General features: G+C 39.1%; 2 protein-coding genes and 1 long non-coding RNA gene across 9 annotated transcripts; 2 read left to right on the top strand and 1 right to left on the bottom strand.

The window, feature by feature from the left end:
- Window positions 1–9,300: 9,300 nt before the first annotated feature.
- LOC123470273 (protein shifted-like) lies at window positions 9,301–20,969 on the bottom strand. 6 transcript variants are annotated; one of them, XM_045170392.1, is made up of 10 exons: window positions 20,647–20,969; window positions 18,239–18,661; window positions 15,852–15,949; window positions 14,581–14,728; window positions 14,268–14,411; window positions 13,230–13,457; window positions 12,696–12,899; window positions 11,597–11,692; window positions 9,622–9,846; window positions 9,301–9,531 (listed from the first exon to the last, which is right to left on the bottom strand). In XM_045170392.1, the coding sequence occupies exons 2-10, from the start codon at window positions 18,579–18,581 to the stop codon at window positions 9,470–9,472; spliced, it is 1,548 nt and encodes a 515-aa protein (XP_045026327.1). In that variant the 5' UTR covers window positions 18,582–18,661; window positions 20,647–20,969; the 3' UTR covers window positions 9,301–9,469. The 6 variants fall into 6 exon arrangements, with proteins under 6 accessions (XP_045026327.1, XP_045026329.1, XP_045026328.1 ...); XM_045170394.1 differs by having other exon boundaries at window positions 9,622–9,837; window positions 20,647–20,967; XM_045170393.1 differs by having other exon boundaries at window positions 12,696–12,896; window positions 20,647–20,967.
- Window positions 11,061–12,694, top strand: LOC116917707 (5-demethoxyubiquinone hydroxylase, mitochondrial). 2 transcript variants are annotated; one of them, XM_032923301.2, is made up of 4 exons: window positions 11,061–11,314; window positions 11,794–12,003; window positions 12,076–12,225; window positions 12,304–12,694. In XM_032923301.2, exons 2-4 carry the CDS (start codon window positions 11,826–11,828, stop codon window positions 12,564–12,566), a joined length of 591 nt encoding a protein of 196 aa, XP_032779192.2. In that variant the 5' UTR covers window positions 11,061–11,314; window positions 11,794–11,825; the 3' UTR covers window positions 12,567–12,694. The 2 variants fall into 2 exon arrangements, with proteins under 2 accessions (XP_032779192.2, XP_032779190.2); XM_032923299.2 differs by having other exon boundaries at window positions 11,195–11,314; window positions 12,289–12,694.
- On the top strand, window positions 18,660–19,349 carry LOC123470274. Its single transcript, XR_006643902.1, has 2 exons — window positions 18,660–18,902; window positions 18,991–19,349. It is a non-coding gene; the product is annotated as an uncharacterized LOC123470274 (long non-coding RNA).
- Window positions 20,970–21,177: the final 208 nt, after the last annotated feature.

Here is a 21,177-nt window from a genome sequence, read left to right as displayed (position 1 = left end):
TTGACCACTCCCATAAATGACCAAAACCCAAATTTACTACGTTCATAAGGATTCGCTGCGCCTGCACAAATAAGGATCGTGATTGTGTTATCGCAGATGTATTCTCTGTGACGACTTTCTTCATAGAGTTTGCCAGAAACTATAACACCAACCACACCATCTGATGGTTTGCAGCTTCTCGCGGATGATCAATATTGCTTTTCGTAATATCGTATTTGCTCTTCGACGGGCAGCATGATTGTGTAGCAACCGTCGTGAATATCTTTGACGTTATTTATATAAGGATGGCAACTTGGCTGTTCTTTGATAGGATTTCAATCCACTCCAGTTTTCAAAGTTTCGGAACATTTGTTGCAAAGAAATATTTTTCGTATGGTGTTCTTCAGATGAGCAAACTTTTATGGAAAAGATATGGACTTCTGAATGCATCTTCCCCGTCGTTTTCTGGGAGAGCGATTTTCAATAAAGCAAAGTGGTCCTTCAGCGCACAATTAGATGGCCCATGTTTCACGTAAAAAGCAGTGCTTAATAAAGCGAGATATTGTTTCTTTTCCTCTACATTGACTAATTCCTTCTAAAAGTTAGAGTTTGATAAACAAGAAATAAATTGTAATTCACTTGATCATCGAAATCACCAGAATTACCAAAATGTCATTGTCGTCATCATCTTCAGATTCTCCTAAATCATTTGTGCTCCAATCAATCAAATCGTAATCTAAATGATTTTGATACTGGTCTTCTTCGCAAAAGTTACTATCCATCGATAACATCAGTTGAAACTAACACTAGGGACTTGTAAGCCTTCTGTAGGTTGGAAAATAATAACTGTAACAGATTCAGACGGTTCTCCGAACTTAGGGGAATTTCTATTCCCCTTTTAGTTTTCGTAAAACATAAAACATTGTTTAGTTTAAGTCATCACTTGTTGTAGTATTTCTTGTTTGTCAAATTTGTTGTTGTAGTTGTCAAATACAACATTTTTGTGTCAATATGCAAAAATCCCACCAACCGGTAAGCATCGGAAGCTAACTCGATGGAGACTCAACTGACGCAGATTCACAGCAGCGTGTTATACCGTCACGTGAACTACTCCCCTTCCGGACTGAGTATCTCCGTGTCTTCCTTAGAGCGGACTCCTGGTAATTTCTCCACCATTGTCGCAGTGTTGTCCAAGGTGCGGGTGACTCATATCTGCGAAGAGAAAACCACTCTCCGTTTTCAACCGCGACAATATGGTAGTCCTTCGGATAGGATGATATTTCTTCTTCTACGTTATAGTCCGTAAATATTGGCCTTTGGCAGAAAGATAACCAAGCTTGCAAAAGAAGGCTGATTCTTGTTGAAATTGAATTCGGGGGTAATTTTCTGGGTAATTTAACGGAAATAAATGAGGCCTTTTTTATTTACATTCCGTGGAAAAGCCAGTCAATGCTACCAGATAAAATGCTATACGATAAGATAGAGACCTTTAAAGTAAATACTTTGCCTTTGTAGGTCTTGAGATATCATGCAGCTATGACATTAGGTGAAGAGCCAGAGCAAACTTTTGCTAAAATGTCTCGTTACCTTTCTTTCACTAAACGAATGTCAAAAGCTCGTAAGTCTATTAGTTCTTTTAGAAAATTTCTTTTTAAAATTTTTCTCATGTGGTTAGATCGGATATCATTTTTCAAAGGCAATTTTGTACGAGAATGCATGCAAGGAGAAGCAAATGGTTATTACACTAATTAAACGTTTAAGAACTGTAATTATCTAAAATTTATTAACACACATCAAGAAACGAGAGATGCGATTTGCATGTTTCAATTATTTATTACTAGAATTTAACATATATATATGTTGTTGTTTTTTAAAGGCGGGTGTAAAAAAAGAAACTCACTAGGAAAAACACTTGTCACGTTAAAAGTAAGATCAGTTGAACTAATTGTGTTGCTTACTGAAAATAGAAATTTTCATTTACCTGAAGATGTGTTGTAAAAGGAACTTGGATGGAACTTATTAACACCTGGATTATAGACAAGCGCTTTAAAGAATACGTTTCTCAAACGTCAAAAGCTGAACTTGAACACGATCTTACACAACTAAATCACGGCGGATATAAACTATCCATGGGGAAGGTAGTTTTTAAAAATGCCAAGTTTGAACTAAACTTAAACATCTGTGCTAACAGAAGCTTCGTATAGCTTTGACATTCACACATATAGTAGTAAATTAGATTTCGATTCGTTATTAAACCACAATCACGATACGCAAATTGTTTTTAACGCGAGGCTTATAGTTTTTGAAATAAACGTAGAAAACGGAGCGGCAGTGCTTGCGCGCCAAAAAAACGTTGGTCCCATTTATTTTCTTTTAAAATACTCGGTAATTTTGGTTAATTCAGCAGACGTGGAAGATGGAATTCTATTTGAAGAGGAATCGGAAAAATTTTATTGTTGTAAGGTTAAGTCATAATTTAATTTTTAATTTTGGAAGGAATTGGGGATTTTGGGGTCACTTTTGACAATTTGTTGGGTAAAGTTGGACAAAGAAAGAAGTGGAGAAGAAAGGAGAGTGGAGGGGGTAGTTTATAACTTTTAACAAGCTAAAACAATCTATATGGTCATTAGTTTACGTGTCATTGCAAAAAAATTAAAGAAAAAGAGCTAAGAATATGAATTATTTATTCTCGATTTATTTCGTTCCATCCCCCCCCCCCCTATCTTGTCTTTATCTTAAATTGAATTTCTTTTTCGTAAAAGAAAGTCCAAATTAACCCTACCCGGGTCTGACAAGAAAGACAGAAAAATTAAAATCTTTTAACTTTTTTTTGCTTTGTTTAAAAACAGTAAAAAAATTAGAGGAGTTGGGGAATAGAATAAAAAATTATTCGTAAAAAGAAAAAGGTAATTCCTGTAGGGGGATAGGAGATAAAAGGGAAAAGCTGGTGTCCAATATGGTTCCGATCTCCCCATATATATCATTTCATCATTTTGGATTTGGCACAGGTCCCAATCTGGGCCTTCAATTTGGCTGTTTTTAATAAGATGACGACACAGTTTTCCCATCCTTCGGCTCGCAGCTTTACAATCTTGCTGAATTACCGAAGAAGGCAGGCTGGAAATGTATCAGGCCAAAGGATATTTTATAGACGGGCGTTTGCGATGATCTTGGCAGCCGTAGATTTAAGAGAAACTTAAACAGTCCATTTTGGAACTCTTTGGCTTGGAACTCTCCTTCTTTCCAGCATCCACTTTCTTAAGGGCTTCCAATTCATCAAAGGTGGTCATTCCGATTGATACACGATTGTGAGACAGAAGATTTTCTGGATCCTCCAAATTCAGTCGCGTTAGTTCTTGAGATGTCCAGTTCTTCCAAATCAGGTTTCAGTATTTCTTTTTTAAATGTTCATGAGCATATTACCGACTTCATCATAGATAAATTGATCTAGTGGTTTCTGCGACTGAAAAAGGCGCAGAAAAGGCTCATCTTCGTTGGCAGCGCTGATGAAAAAGGCTACTTTGACACGCCGAAAGCGATCCTTAAAAGGAACCTCTAGTTTCTTCCAGCTTGGCTGATTGGGTTCTTTTGTGTCCACGGCTGTCTCGATATATAATTTTAGAGCTGGAAAACTTCCAAGAATTTTTTTGCAACGGAGACCTTTTCAATCCAACGAGTGGTGCAAAATTTGGGTGGGAATGTTACCTTGACGTTTGGGAGATTTCCCTCTGCAATTTTTATTTATTTCTTATTTTTAAAATCTTAAAATTAAATAAGCCCGCAAAAACAGGTATGTTACTTTCACTTTAACTGGTTAGACGTGCAGCATCAATAATATTTGAAACGGGGTTTAAGAACGTATCAACATCGTCTTTTGCATTACAAAGTATAAGGCAGCAGATCAGAAATAAAATCCGTCTAGAGGTTTTTGATCTTACCGTGTGTAGACTAATATAAGTATGATTTCCTTGAGCTCCTCTTTTCAAAATTGGATGTCCAATTCACGTAATGGAGTTGAAAACTGAAATGATTAGCAGGGCGACAGCTGAGACCATGGGCACAAACACTGTGTAAGACCAGCCACAAATTTCTAAAAATATTCAACCGAAATTGCGAACCGGCCACTTTTCTCGTAACAATTTCAGTCCTGCCAATTCCTTTTTCTTATTTCTTGTGCCCAATAAGATAACTAATCATTTCCTAATCAAGCAGTGATAGGAAAAGGAGGCCGCGCACGCACGCGCAATGTATTATACGAGGAGAGAGATGTGCGCAACACAAGTCTTCATGTGGGACCCGAATGAGACTGTGGACGAGTATCGTTGCAACCAGTGTTCATAGTGTTCATCAAGACCTATTACTTACAAAGCTGTAGTTTACAACACTGAGGTCCCCCTATACTATACGGGTCCAAACTAAAACCAGACAAAGGCTTTGCAGTATTAACGCCACCTTTTTATTGGCATTCGCAAAGCTGAAATGTCCGAATCTACTCGAATGTACCTAACCTAGCGCATTTTAACCATAAGCCCAACATAACACAAGTTCTTCACAAACGCGATAATTGCAGATCAAAATAAAATGCAAGAGAAAACTTCTTTGTTTGTTTGCATAAAGCATTTGTTTGCTCAAATACACGGCAAACGAACAACAATTTAAAAGAGCATTGCACAAGGCTCCGTTGGAGTGTTTGCACTCGGTCGTTTGCCTCGTCAGCTTCACACCGTCGAGATCGTTTTGGTAATACGGGCTTACCTCTCAGTTCTATGGACAAGGGAAAACAACAAAACATGCAACTCGCCTCAAACCCCGCTCACGAGTGAGATCGACTCGATGAGCTGGCCACCCTTCTGGGTCAGATTATACTTGTCGTATAAATTCAAGACTTGATTTTTGTTGGTTACCCAGAACACATCAGAGGACGTCACTGCCTCACTGGATACCATCATGTGAACGTCTTGATATCGCATGTCTCGTGGCCTGCTGCTACCTTTTCCTGGTCACACCATTTTGTCAAGAGCCACTTGAAAAAAACTAGTCGTAGGGCAGTTGAAGGGCCCCAGGTGAAAATTTACTTGGCAATTACTCAAGTAATACAATAAAAAAACTCGAGTAATAGTAAAGGATTTTGGAACAAGTATTTTTACAATAATAACATAGAAATACTATAGAATTACTTGAAGCAAAAAAATTTTGTAGAAAATAAAACAAGCAGTACCGAAGCAGTCATTTTCTAGTGAAACCCTCGTAAATGTACAGTATCCTGCACAAAAATCCGAACACCGATTTAATTTTTTAAAGCCACCTATTGGCAAGGTAGTGGGTTTTTTGTTTGTATTTCTTTAAGGGGGAGGTTAGACGGGGTGATGGACACGTCAGGGCAGGGTTGGGTAAGTCTAGACATTTAAAAAAAGTGCCTTAAGGTATTACGCTTTAAGGCAAGTTACAGGTCGGGACATTTTTGCAACCCCCAGGGTGGTGTTTTTTTTTAAACGACAGTTGGAAATTTAGGGCTTGGGCTTAGTAATGTTTCTTACCGTAACAATTTAGCTTATGTTTCAGCTGCCTGTGAACGTATACTTCGTTGTCAATGGCGTAGGTGTAGCGTTTCTGAGTGTGATGCCGAAGATCGGTGTTCGATTCCAGATGAGGTGATAAATTATTGTGGTTACCTTACGAGAAATTATCGATTATATATTAAACAAATTTTTATCGAGCAATATGTGCTTTTTTTATATTTTATAATTTAAAAAATAATAAACTCCTTCGTTTTAAAGTAATTAATATTCCCAGCAAATTCGAATGAAGAATGTTATAAGGAAACCAAATATTTTCGCAATTCCGTATCGGGAATCGAACACTGATCTACGGCGTCGCAATCAGAGCCTCTACACATTTGCCATCGGTATTGACAACATTGTGCACACGCAGCTATCTAATTTATTTGGGTATAGAATATAACACAGCCTAAGTCCAACATTTCCAACTGTCGTTTAAAAAAACACCCCACCCTGGGGGCTGCAAAAATGTCCCAACCTGTTACTTGCCTTAAAGCGTAATACCTTAAGGCATAAAAAAAATGTCTAGACTTACCCAACCCTGCCCTATGTGTCCATACCCCGTCTACCCTCCCTCTTAAAGAAAAACAAACCAAAAACCCTTTACCCCGCCAATAGGTGGCTTTAAAAAATTAAATCGGTGTTCGGATTTTTGTGCAGGATACTGTACAATGAAATTCAGTGAATTTAGAATATAATATAATAGTAGACTAGTCTACCATTGACTAAAACGGAGAACTAGAAAAATCTTCGGTGGGGATTGAACACGGAACTGCACATCACTATCTATCGTAACAGAGCGCCTTAACCACTCAGCTATTTTAATATAATATTATTTCTACATTTTCCTGACTATATTGAGGATTCAGTTAAGAACTTAGAAAAAATTCTGACTGAAAACTAAAGTATGTTTACATTTAAGACATTTGAGTATTTGTTAATAATTAAATCATACTTTTAATAATTATATATTAATTTTAAACTATAATTTCTATCTTTTTCATTTTTAATCGCTAATTTAACCCAAATATTTCAAAATAACAAAGAAAATGTTTATGTTCAATAACAAATTTAAAAAGCCGAAGTGGAAATAGTTGTATAAAAGCAAATAAAATATGACAAATTTAAAGGGGGAAGTAAAATTTACCTTTAAGTTTAAGTTAAAGTTTAAGTAAAAAGGTAGAAACCAAAGATTGAGAGTGAAGCATATCACGAAAAATACATGCATAAAAATATAAAAAGTAGAAGTACAGTGGCAATCAGTAAAAACAGGTAGCCGGAGAAATAGGACCCAGCCAAATAGGACCCGGAGAAATAGGACCCAAAAAGAGGCCATGGAGAAATAGGACCCGGTGAAATAGGACCCCTTTTTCTGACTTTCTTTTTAGGGTCCTATTTCTCCGCTAGATGGGTCCTATTTCTCCCTCCTGTCAAGAAAGTGGATGCTGGAAAGAAGGAGAGTTCCAAGCCAAAGAGTTCCAAAATGGACTGTTTAAGTTTCTCTTAAATCTACGGCTGCCAAGATCATCGCAAACGCCCGTCTATAAAATATCCTTTGGCCTGATACATTTCCAGCCTGCCTTCTTCGGTAATTCAGCAAGATTGTAAAGCTGCGAGCCGAAGGATGGGAAAACTGTGTCGTCATCTTATTAAAAACAGCCAAATTGAAGGCCCAGATTGGGACCTGTGCCAAATCCAAAATGATGAAATGATATATGGGGAGATCGGAACCATATTGGACACCAGCTTTTCCCTTTTATCTCCTATCCCCCTACAGGAATTACCTTTTTCTTTTTACGAATAATTTTTTATTCTATTCCCCAACTCCTCTAATTTTTTTACTGTTTTTAAACAAAGCAAAAAAAAGTTAAAAGATTTTAATTTTTCTGTCTTTCTTGTCAGACCCGGGTAGGGTTAATTTGGACTTTCTTTTACGAAAAAGAAATTCAATTTAAGATAAAGACAAGATAGGGGGGGATGGAACGAAATAAATCGAGAATAAATAATTCATATTCTTAGCTCTTTTTCTTTAATTTTTTTGCAATGACACGTAAACTAATGACCATATAGATTGTTTTAGCTTGTTAAAAGTTATAAACTACCCCCTTCACTCTCCTTTCTTCTCCACTTCCTTCTTTGTCCAACTTTACCCAACAAATTGTCAAAAGTGACCCCAAAATCCCCAATTCCTTCCAAAATTAAAAATTAAATTATGACTTAACCTTACAACAATAAAATTTTTCCGATTCCTCTTCAAATAGAATTCCATCTTCCACGTCTGCTGAATTAACCAAAATTACCGAGTATTTTAAAAGAAAATAAATGGGACCAACGTTTTTTTGGCGCGCAAGCACTGCCGCTCCGTTTTCTACGTTTATTTCAAAAACTATAAGCCTCGCGTTAAAAACAATTTGCGTATCGTGATTGTGGTTTAATAACGAATCGAAATCTAATTTACTACTATATGTGTGAATGTCAAAGCTATACGAAGCTTCTGTTAGCACAGATGTTTAAGTTTAGTTCAAACTTGGCATTTTTAAAAACTACCTTCCCCATGGATAGTTTATATCCACCGTGATTTAGTTGTGTAACATCGTGTTCAAGTTCAGCTTTTGGCGTTTGAGAAACGTATTCTTTAAAGCGCTTGTCTATAATCCAGGTGTTAATAAGTTCCATCCAAGTTCCTTTTACAACACATCTTCAGGTAAATGAAAATTTCTATTTTCAGTAAGCAACACAATTAGTTCAACTGATCTTACTTTTAACGTGACAAGTGTTTTTCCTAGTGAGTTTCTTTTTTTACACCCGCCTTTAAAAAACAACCACATATATATATGTTAAATTCTAGTAATAAATAATTGAAACATGCAAATCGCATCTCTCGTTTCTTGATGTGTGTTAATAAATTTTAGATAATTACAGTTCTTAAACGTAAAAACAATGTGAGCCTCAGTAAGAATATAGTGGCATTAATGCCCAATGTAGTGAAACAGCAATTACTATAGTAAAACAGCAGTTTGTGTCAGTAAATATACAGTGAACACTACTGAAAACAAAGTGTGTCCAAGTAAACTTGTAGTGGTCACTAGTGAAACAGTAGTGTGTGTTAGTAATACTGATTTTGAAACAAAGAAAAAAATACGCCCCCTTAGTGTTACTTTTATTTTACTGCGTTCACTACAGTAAAATGATAGTTTACTTGGCTACATTATAATTTTATTGTAGTGCAATATAGTATTTTTTTACCTGGGATAGTGAAACAGTAGTGTGTGTTAGTAATACTGATATTGAAACAAAGAAAAAAATACGCCCACTTAGTGTTACTTTTATTTTACAGCGTTCACTATAGTAAAATGATAGTTTACTTGGCTACATTATAATTTTATTGTAGTGCAATGTAGTACTTTTTTACCTGGGGCGAAACCTTCCGGCACCACACACCACGCTCTTCATTTCAGACCTCAATCGGTCACTCTAACTTGGGTAGGTAAAGTGAAGGAAGAGGTTTGCCAGAGCAATTAGGGAGCATTGTAAATTACACTGCGTTTTTTTTTAGGCAACCATACAGGTTAGTCAGGTGGCATTGATTGCAATAACAAAATGAGGAATTGAAAAATTGTTAGCAAAGGATCTCACGTATCCAACACATACATGCTGGATGAATTGAGAAGATTGTGTACATATACGTTGTAATTATATTTTTGATTTACAGACAATAGTAAAATGTATTTCGCCCATTCATTTCTGGTATGTTTTCCAAGTATTGATTCTGTACAACTGTAATTTATTGTTATATGCTGTTATTCAGACACGTTATCAAAACAGTGTGGCTCTAAGCTTAGGCGAACTCTTCATCAAACACTTATTTTCACATACGGTGCAGTGAATCTTAAATTCGTCAGTCTTCTTATAAATTTTATGTGCATTTCGTGTTAAACCCACACTTTACGGCGTCGGGCTGCCGGTCGTTCCTCAGTGGAATTGTGTTGGCGATCTGCACAAATTTGAATATAAGTATATGTTCCCTTTGGCTGAAAATGGCAAAACAATATTTAAAATGTATATATAAATATATATTGGTTACTTCGATGGCAAAGCTTTCCGTGCCATCCCTCATGGCAAAGGCAGCGGTTTAGTCCCACGCAGGATCCATGTCGACAGGGCCGCTGACATAAGGGTCGTTGTGCTGGACGTCCAGGCGGAGTCACCTCACAATGGTCGCCTTTAAAACCCGGGGAGCAGCGACATTGGTTGACTCCTTTGCAACGGCCACCGTTGAGGCACGGTATCACGCACTTGGCTGTCAAACATGTATCCGTACACAGGCAACGCTACAATGATCATAACTACACACTCCGCTCATACTACAAGCATCTACGATTTCTGGGACTTTCCAACAGAATTTAGTTCTTTTAGATATAACTGAAATGTTTTCCCCTGTCGCCGCAAACAAAAGCGTACCAAACTAACAATGCCTCGACAAATTATTCAAGCCGTCAAAACTTGTCTCGATATTTTCTTTGTCGAACGGTAGAAAAAAGTTAGAAACACTTTACGAGTTGCCACCTCGTTTAGCTAGCAAATTGAATGATAATAAATTTTTATGAACTTTTTTCATAAACAATTTGTCCAAAAACTATGGTTTTCGGTGGGGGAAACTTAGGGCCCATAACAAGTAAATCGGTACAGTAATCTAAATAGTGGGTAAAAGTAAGAAACTGAACGCGCTTTGAGATTTACTGATCTTCTCACTGAGAAGAGAAGAAGACGATGTTTTTAAAAGTTGGTGCCCTCCGCCCTCATTTCAGTTGGGGATTCAAATCTCCATGAGATGTGTAATGCGACGGGTTGTGGCAGTGATCATTAAATCCCGTGATATTTAAAAACTTTATTGTTACAACGAGGAATTTAAACAAAAAAGGAGGAGCAATAAAAAAATTTCGCTGAAATACACTACATATCTAACAAAGCAAGTAGGCAACAAGCTAACAATGCATATCCAACTTCCAAGATTTTCAATTAGGGCTCGGCTTCAATCACATTCTAATTGGGGACACCGCTAAGCTTCCCCGTTTAAAATATCGGGGAAGTTCGGTGCGGGGATTTCTTTTTTCAGTGCGGAACGGTGCTATAATCGGTGCTGCACCGATAGCACCGCTTCAGCCATAGGGGGTTAGTCTTACCAGTGACCTTGCGTTCTGATAGGCCAACGAGAATCATTTGACTAGGGTCACATTTTGTTCTTGTTGGCCGCAGGGCAACTGTCAATTTAGATCACTATTCATTAATAATCGGGGAAGGCACCGATCTCCTATCACCGCACCGAGCACTGAAATCACCACACCGATAAAGATCATCCCCGCACCCGATCGACTGAAACGTTCCCCGATTGGCGTGGGGCTGAGTGAAGGGCTCGGCCCCGCGCCGATCGGGTAGCTTTTTTGGCGATCGGGTACGTAATTTTTACTTTCGGTGCGGATCTGACAGATCGCAGATCATCCATTTTCTTACCCGTGGGTAAACAGATCCAAACCGGTTCCAAACAAAAAAAGGACCCAGATCCAAGAACCAGTTCCTGGATCCGGTTCCACTACCCGATCTCGGCCAATCGGGGCCGAGCGGCCCGAGCGCTATTTTCAATTTTTCACTCAGAAATTTTGTTAAAATAGCAGATATCCGGCAACACCGCGAGCAGACTGCCTAGTTTCGGTTGTGTTGTGAGAAGACAGAAGAGGATAAACTACAAGTTCAGCTTTATTTTTAAGTTGCTCTACCCGGTAAATAATTGTCTCCTGTTATAGTATGTTTTTAAATATTATTATTGAAATCCACAATCCATTTTACCGATTTACTTGTTATACATAGTTTCCCCCTACCAAAAACTCAAAACTCCAGTTATGGAATTAGCTGTGCTGTTATATAATTGATAGAATAAATATATTTTATAAATATGGTAAATATAAGTTTTTAAGGGCAGTAAATCAAATGGCAACAACTTAAGTTTTAAAAAAATGGGTGCATAGTTTAAAAAAAAGAATAGATTGATGTAAGATACATACTGAATTCACAGCGTAGGCCATAGAATCCTTTTGGACATTCACAAGTATCCTTTTGAATACACTTTCCGCCATTAAGACATTTTTCTTTGCAGATGCCTGTTTAAAAAGTAAAATAAAAATTACCTAAGTTCTGACTAGATAAAAATGAAAGTATTTCTATCTGTTTCTATTCTGTACAAATTTTTTTATTTTCATAGAAAACCGTGAAGTTTACTCTTCATTATTTTGTATGAGAATGGCTTATCGCCCAAGTCTGACACGCCTGTGCTTCCGCCAGTTTTCTACATCCGTTAAAAGATCGCCAAAGGAATTAAGAGAAAAATCTGTGCGAGACCGATTCCTAAGAGTGGATCATGCCGGTGAGGTGGGCGCTGATCGCATTTATGCGGGCCAAATGGCCGTTCTCGGTATAATTATGCATATTCTGCACAGGCATTGTTGATTGTCTATTACATTTTTAAGCTAGAGAATTTTTCTAGGGAAAACGAATGTAGGAAACGTAATCCAGCATATGTGGGATCAAGAGAAGGAGCACAGGAAAAAATTCGATGAACTACTTCCTAGATACCGCACTAGGCCCACTGTGTTGCTACCCATATGGAATGTTGCCGGATTCGTATTAGGAGCGGGTACTTGATTTTACATCTAGTTCTTTTCCCCCTTCCCTACTAGATAAGCTTCATCTCGCTTAGGTTCTGCTTTATTGGGTCAAAAAATGGCCATGGCCTGCACGGCAGCTGTGGAAACAGTAATCACGGATCACTATAACGATCAGATCCGCGAACTCATGAACAACCCGGAGGTAAACAGCGAATTACTGGAAATCATTAGCAAATTTCGAGACGAAGAAATGGAGCATCACGATACAGCCATCTTGCATGAAGCCGAGAAAGCCCCACTGTATCAGGCATTCTCACAAGTAGTTAAAATAGGCTGCAAAGGTGCTATATGGTTATCACACAAAATTTAACATCGCGCTATCATTCGAAGAATTTGGTTGTCTGATTTTAGTTGGGCTTAGCTGCTTTAGAGCTCTTCCCTCCTCGTTTATATTGTATACATTGGTTAAATGACAAATATAGAATATATTCAGACTGACCTCCTTCGCAGTGTAGACCTTGAAATCCAGACGGGCAGCTGCACGTTCCCGGTGATGTGCAGCTTCCGCCATTCATGCACTGAGGGTAACAAAGAGCTGTGCGACAATGTTGACCCATGTATCCCTCCAGGCACTGGCAAATCTTTTCATGGTTGCACCATCCACCGTTTGCACATTTTTTGTCGCACTCCGGATCTGGACCTACTTTAGCGTGTCATAGAACTAATTAATTCTCATTATCATAAAATATACAGTATATAAATTTTTTTTCTTTGTGGTTTTTGATTTTTTTGTTTTCCTTGTTCCAATTTGACCTTTCCTCTTACAACACTACTCAATGATATAGGCTAGAAACGACGCTCACGATGCGTTATTATTGGTATGAAATTTTTTTTTCTAAATTCATTATTTTGGGTGAAGGATGAGAAAAAGAAAAAAAACTATTGGTTTTCGAAAAGCATGTGTTCTAAAAAGAGGCGGATGCAAGTCAGCAAGGGATGGCCAGGTAAGGAAAGCGGGTAAAGCATGTCTCACCGTGACGCAAGCCGGCGAATGCAAGGCGGGAACGGCTGCCGGCCGATATGCTAGAAGAGGAAACAGCCAGTCCAGCCTGGCCGTGAGTCGCCAACAGATCTGGAAGCGAAGACAGCGGAGGCCAAGCAGATGCGGATGAGGTGGAAGCGTGCGGGGACGGGACCAGGTGGTGTTGGTGGGGGGCACCAGCGGGACGGATTGCACCCCCGCCGCCGCTGACTTGAGTCACTGCGTTAGCGTACGTTTCACATTACCCAATCGTTTCTAGTTTTTCCATTCTTTATTTAATTGTTTTTAATTAAATAAAAATGCAAGGTAAGTCATTTTTTTTTGTTCTTTCTTATTCTTATTTTTGGGTTTCCGAAATAGCAAAGAAAGTAAGTGCCAAACCAGCCAACCGCATCAACTGCGCAACCCTCGTACTGCAAATTGTGGTTTTAAATTATAGAGGCATGAACAATCAAACGAAAATCAAAAAGGGAAAATGCTTAAACGGATCATTGAGACTTAATTATCCGTCCCGCGGTTACAGTGGCCTTCCAAACAAATAACGAGGTAGATCACAAAGTTGTCCATCCAATTAAAAACCATGAGGAAATCCCAGGTATAAGGGATGAAGTGATGGTAAAAAGCTCTATTATTTCGATTGTAGAATATAGAAGCGGGCACTTGGAATGAGAACCAAGTGCCGAGACAGAAATCGCCGTTGAGTTCGTCGACGGTCAAACAAAAACAAGCGTGCTATGCGAAGTACTAGCGGGGGAAGCTACACAATTCCCCAAAAGCAGGTCCAAGAAACAAAACTATTTAAAGTCATAATCAAAAACTGTGTTTTCTGGTCAGGCCAAGTTTGTGGTCAAACCCTATAGTAGGCCTAAATGCCGCCTTCTGCCCTGGTGAATTGTTATTGCTCTTTCGCCTACTTGCGTTTATCATCTCAACAGCGAGTTTTTAAGGGAATTGAGAAAAAGAAAAAGATTTGAAAAAAAACAAAAAAAACTAAGAAAAGAAAAAAGGTATAATGAATGTTCCACTTACCGCGTTCGGCGCATTCTTTGCGAAGCCTTAAGCGTAGCGGAGTACCTGGAAGCGGTTTTCCTTTGTGGGACTCAATCAGCAAGCCGATGCTAAAGGAAGCTACACCACTCGAATTACCCGAGCAGGGTAACAGGACGCTGAACACTGTCATTAAACCGTGAAATGAAGGCATTCAACAAACAAGCGTAAAAGAGGGGGGGAGTAAGATAAAATAAAATACCAAAAAGGCGTGAAACTTTCTACTGTTTTAGTGCCTCATTGAAAGCACGCGTCCATCTACAAAAGATGATGCGCATTGGTGGGGGTTTCTTACCTTTGGGTTTGCGGGGAACGCGACCTCGTATTTCAACCGAAATGGTGGGCGATTGCAAAATGTCCTCGTTGAAAGATTGCAGACGATCAAAGTGGTAGTAGTATTTTTTGTTCTCGCCCGATTTCCACGTAAAATTGACATAGTCCACCTTGTTTGACACAAAGAAAGACTTCATTAAGTATTTCGTATCGCAAAGAGGTAATCTGTTATGACAAACAAACAAAAAAGCTGTAAATATAAATCAAAATATAAGCAGTATTTTTTTTTAAGCAAATCTTTGTCGCCATATCTTCGTAGGCTGTGGAAGAAGGCCAGAGAAAGATCTCGACGATTGGTGACGACTATAGTTCACCCGAAAAATAGACAAAATGGCGCTACATTCTGATGACCAAAATTGGCTTTTTGGTATTTATTGTTTGGTGTCAGAAGCTTGCTGCTGACACGATAAAAGAAATCGCCGACCATTAAAGAAAAGAAAAGCGAGGGAATCCGAGAATGGAAGTCCTGCTGTGACAGTTAGTATTTGGGATTCGTCGTTCCAAAAGAGGCGAGAGATGAGACAAATGGATGGCCGTTCGTGCCAGCCATCAAGACAATGGCTGCAATCAAATTGTTGGTAGTGGACGGAAGGATCGATATGCACGACCGTGGCAGTGTTTCGTCTACTCCCGTCGTCTAGCGCATTGTCATCGCCTTTTTGTTTCAAGAAGGTCATCCTTTTTGACTGTCCATTAGCCCGACTAAAGTCAAACGGAATTTTTTTTATTTTTTCCGTCCTCGTCCCCTGTCGTCAGATGGCTTGCTTGATGAATAGCGTGACCGTCAGTCGAAGTTGTCGGACTTCCCTGGTTTCTTTTCTCTGAATATCCTTACATGCACATTTTTTTGAGTCTGGATTCTTATGTGAAATGCCGTTGCTTTTGTTCTTCTCGAAAATGGTCAAAAGCTATCCGTCTTCCCTTGCGCAAGCGAGTTAGTTTGACTCGAGCGTAACATATAAATAAAACAGGTGCCGTCAACTTGCCGTCCGCACGTACCAAAATCAAAGAATTCTACGCACGCTTAAAAAGCCCGTTCTAGTAATAAATCAGCAACGTTCTGGAATTCGAGGGAGATTGTTTATCACTCGTACCAAAAATGCGCACGATAAGCAATAAATGACTGTCTATTTGCTGTGTTTTCCGGTACTAGCGATAGTAGCGAACAAGCAGCTAACAAGCAGCGAACAAGCAGCCGACGAGAAATAACGTAAGTTGTAGCTTGAAACTTACCTCCGATGGGATTATGGGCAAATATTTTTCAAAGTTGGGATCCAGAATGTAAGACAAGACTCGGCCATCTGCAGCTATATATATCTCCATGGGGAAACCTAGGTGGTTAAAAAAAAATAATAATAAATTATCCTTGTTAACAATTGCTTCTTTGCACGACACAAACTTAAGCTTAAGAAAAATAATAGTCACATTAAAATAGTAGCATGTGTCATCAAAATCTATTGTTTCATGATTTCTGAAAGTCACTGCAACTCTTGGCCGAATTCCAAGGCCGCTATAAATTAGGTGACCTCGAAAGAACTTAATCGGTAAGTCGTCATCGTGTTGATGATCATCGACTATCACCGACACAGCCTCGGTTGCCCCTCGTGCAGCCACCGTAATGATCGTGCGTTACAAGGCCGTGATTGGTTCTTTCATGTGAAAGACTGAAAGATGTTGCAAGAGGGAGAGCGTTTTTTTGGTGAGCGTTGAGAAGAAGACGTTTATTTTTAGCTTTAACGCGTTTTTTTCCGTTCGGTCGTCATTGCGTTAGAAAGCAGTTGCGCAAACTGGAGACTTAATCACAAAATTCTTCTTCTGATTAACAGAAAAAAAAAAACGATGAATCAAAAAATTGAAAAATAGATAGCTAGCTACACCTGCAAAAATAGACGATATTTACTGGGTAAGGCAATTTAAATTTTTTTAAACTGGAAATAATCGTCATTTGTGTTTTCAGGCAATAATGCATTCATATCGAAGAATACATTCAAGTGGGATAAATCTTTATTTAAGGTTTATAGAGAACTAATGAAATCATTTTTGATTCTTTAAATATCGAAGTTTTTTCTCGAAACATTTAATGATTTTCATGAACAAAAAAAAATCTAAACCATCGAGTTTAAATTGGACAAATAATAAAAACTCTATTTGAACTGGACGAAGGTATAACCATTAATTCATAGCAACTGAAACGACTCAAACAATTTCGAATGAAACTTCGACTATCTTTGCTCGTTGAGTTCTATTTTTGGAAGGATTTCTGCAAATTCGAGGGTCAGAGTTTTTTTTTTTTCAATATGACTTTTCTGCAAGGGGCATTGAAACCGCATACACCTTTATGCGTTGAAAGCATGATTGCTTGAATTGCAAAACACAGAAAATTTAAAGTCAAGGGTTAACTACAATAGGAAACGACTTTTCGACAAAGCAACCCAGAAAAGCAGCGTTTCAAAGGGCATTCCCATCATATTGGCTAGTCCATGGGAATCCAATCAAATACCTCTAGCGAAAATTCTGATAGCGATAAAAAGGGCAATTTGTTTTTATTGCATTGGATTGGTAATCATGGCCTTCATTGCTAGTTTCCCTGTCCTTCTGTCACCTTCCAATCGTGCGGTAATTCCACTTAGAAAGCGGCAAAATCGTCTTCAAGTTCCGTCAGAAAAAGCTCGCAAAGTTTTTTTTTTTTATTTTTTTTTTACTTCTGAGAAAATGGGGGGCGGGAATCTTCCCATGCGCAAATTTCTTCGAAAAAAAAAAGCAAATAAAGTGCGCAACGGAGTCGATAACCTTCCTCAACATTGGGTTGACAGTACAATAACAAACAGCACACAATGACTATTGTCTAGACATTTTGCCAATGGTTGGAATCGCAAGTCATATGCCGTGCTGTGAGATAACAATCAAACGTAGTTAAATGCATGATTGCGCTAAGGGTTTTATACAGCAGAAACAGTGTAGGCATGTAAAGTTTTGCATCGCAACTGTAATGCTAATCTATAATACGCTGGTCTACACAGTGTATGCACGAAGCCGTGAATATCGTGCAAATAGATGAAGCGGCTAACGAGTTCCTTCCTGTCAAGAAAGGACATGCTCTGTCTGATTTGACTGTTTCTGTTTCTCTCACCCTCCTTGTCTTTTTGTCTTCCTCCCCCTCTTCTCTTGTTTCTTGCTTTATCTCCTTTCCATCAGCCAAGCAATTTGCTCTGGCCCAGCTTCAACACCGCCACCGCACCTATTTTCCCTTTCATCTCCATCTGCTTCTTCTTCTTCTTCTTCTTCTTTTTTTCATCAGCATCTTCTTCTTCTTCTTTTCTTTTTCTACATTTGTCCTTCTCTTAGCCCTCTTCGCTTCTATCTCAATGTTTTCTTCATCCTTTACCTGTTTTGGTTTCTTTTCTTTTTTGTTTTGTTTTGTTTTTTTCATTTCATTGTGTTTTTTTTTATGCTTTTTTTCTTGTTCGTTTTATCTGACGTTACAGTGTTGTTTTGGATGACTGGGCGGGTAGGATAGACGCTGCCGTACTTCCCCACACCCTTAGCGTGTAAATGAATGGTGCCAAGGAGCTGAAAGAGGAGACAACAATGGAAACAAAGTAACAAAGAGAGCTTATTACCTGAAAACATTTTGACTTGTTGCTGATCGATCCAGAGTGACAAATCATCTTTGTGCTGTTGTTGGCGGTTGCGCCGTTCCATTCGTCCTCCCCGTTTCGTTGGCCGGTTTTTGTTGTTACTGTTGTGATTAACAGAATGATTGCTAGCGATGGTGCTGGTTGTTGCGTAGGTCTTGACTGTTGAGTGACGCAACCGCACGGATGGTTTGGTGACTGGCGTTGACGCACTGCAAATCGGTCGTCGCATCCCGTCCAGCAGGTCACCACCGACGGCCAGGAGTAAAAGGCCGGTGGCGACGATTGTAATGATGGATACTTGCGGAGGTGACGTGACGTGAGTCATTGCACGCTCTACCCTTACTAGCAACGGTAGTAGCGCTCGTCTGGCTCTTCTTACGTCAGGCTAACATCTGTCATCGCCGTCTATTTGCGTTAGAGAAAAATGAACAACATCACCACTAGTTTGGGAAAAAGGACTAAAACACACCAGTAGCGCCCCAGTCTGTATCATACAGAGATAAATAATCAACAAACGTCTATCAAGCTTAGGGTTGGTCACGCTTAACTAATAATAACGTGTGTACGTTAATAACAAAAGGAATTATTCAAATCATACACAGGTCTACCGGCATTGGACGGTGACATCCGCCGAAACCTCTAGAAGGTAGAGACACTATATGCAATTATCTGAGTTGATCTATGATTGTTTATGGCATTTGTTGAGCTTTTATGTCAAATATGTCTTTTTAAAGGGGATCTGCACAACCGTTGGATGACCAAGCTTTTACACTTTATTCCGGGTTTTATTCGTGATTCACAATGCTGTGTGTTCTGCCTTTGGAGTCGTGGGCTCGTGGGTGTCAAAAACTGTTGTGATATGTCGGATAGGTAATTTCCAAGGAAAAAGGAAAATAGCATCATCCGGCGCTGTCAACATAAATTCCAAGTCTACTGAAGATGTTTAAAACTGTTCCAATTCTATCGTTCTTTGTTTGTTTTTTTATTATAATACTCATATTGGATTCTAAATTTTTAAAGGAACAATGAAGAAGGACTGAACATGAATGAAGAGAAATGTTAGAATAGACTAGCCGATACTTTGCCTCTGCAATGTTTTTGATCTCTTGATGCTAAAAGCTCGAGAAATCCATAGTGAAATGCACGACGAGACTATAAATTCGGGGGAAAAGAAAACTAAAAGAATTGCACAGTGGGAAGACGACAGAGTTGTCGAACCGAAAAGTGGCAGTGCTAGAAGGTGCGCCGGGCAGAGTGTTGAATGTTGGCCTCTGGTGAGCGGCTTGATTTATTCCACGAAAGCCATCGTCATTGCCGCCAGGCTTTAACACCGGCTCAAGCGGGCGCCCTCTTTTAGTTTCTTATTTTTCCATTTATTTTTTCTTCTTTCTCTATGCTTGTTTTTTCTTTTTTCTTTTTTCTTTTTTCTTTCCACACGATAAAGTGGTTCTTTCAGCTTTTGTTCTTTTTGTTCTTTGGCTTTGTCTCTTCTTTCCTTTTTCTTGACCATATTCGCATTGTCCTTCTTCCGAATAATTAACCCAATACAGCTAGAGGGTATAAATAACGAAAAAAGGAAAAAGACAAACCGACATCTATTAGGTTTTCAATCGAGAGCCTTAAGATGGGCCCTTTAACATCACCAGAGTCTGAAATTCTTCGAACAAGATGTGTGCACCTCGACCGGTTGGCAACCTGAGAGCAATAAGACTGAGAAAAAGTGGACTTTTGACCTTGTACCATACGGACTTTAATGCTGCACAGACTCGCTGCCAACAGTTGACACGCCCTAATCGCTCCCGACGACGGAGAAAAATAAATAATAAAATAAACAAAGGAAGAAGAAGAAGAAGATCCGGAGAGATCGGATAACCGAGGGATTCGACCACTGAATGTTTAACTCTAGAACGTTTCCGGAGAATTGAATTCCACCTTTCGATAAAATCGTACATCACGTGTGCAACATGTAAACTTTGTGGCCGGTAAGTGTGTGCCAGAAAAAGGAAGGATAATGACAGTAGGATGGGCCCAAAAAACCTGAAAAAGACATTAGAAATTCGAGAAAGATGAGGACTAGCAGTGAGAACAAGAGTAAAAGGAGACGAACAAAAGGAAAAGAGAGAGAGAGAGAGAGCGAGATAAAGAGAGAGAGGAAAAGAGAGAGAAAGAGAGAGAGAGAGAGAGAGAGAGAGATAATAGTGACAGGTTGTTTCCACCTCTTCCCCTCCTTCATCTTTCAAGCAACCTACTAGTAATTTTGATTGGGACACACACTAAAGGGCTTTTGACGACATACACTTTGTCTTGCTAAACAGCTTGCATTCAAAAAAACAAACAAAAAAACCAGACTGGCAAATTTGGCATTAAAACAAACAAATTTTGCTTAATACCTGTTGCGTTCATGAAGGACAGGAATGTTGACGGCTTTCAGTGGGAAAAATAAATGTCAGTGCTAGACTCGGAAGGTCGTCGACGGGTTGATGGCTCTAATAAAAAATTCTATTCAATTCGAATGGCGTAGGCTGGTACCGATTTGTTCGACCTGTTCGGGTCTAGCGACACTGGAAAACTGTGCTGGCTCTTTTGCGTCTGCTGAGGTACGAACGGAACCACTAACCTCAACAAGGCAGAAGACACTACTTGTTCAACTGATGCACAAGACTTGTCGTGCGCTTTTTCTTTTGAGAATCCTCCTCACCACTTCAACAGATTCCGTGGTGCGCTACGGTACAAGTCTGGTAAAAAAAAAAAGAGATACAAGGGGGGAGGAAGGAGGAGGAGGTGAGTAAAGGAGAGGAGGAGCTTTCTCCTCACCCGCCTCTGACCGTGCCACGGCAAAGGGCAAAACCGCATTTATAGGTAGCAGTCAAACGGACGGTAGAAAAAGGCCACATCAGGCACGAGATCTATTATCTACTAAC

This window comes from Daphnia magna, linkage group LG2 (assembly GCF_020631705.1).
Source record: "Daphnia magna isolate NIES linkage group LG2, ASM2063170v1.1, whole genome shotgun sequence".
In the NCBI taxonomy this organism is placed as follows: Eukaryota; Metazoa; Arthropoda; class Branchiopoda; order Diplostraca; family Daphniidae; genus Daphnia; species Daphnia magna.
The sequence above is the reverse complement of the archived record's forward strand: the minus strand, read 5'-3'. Positions and strand labels throughout refer to the sequence as shown.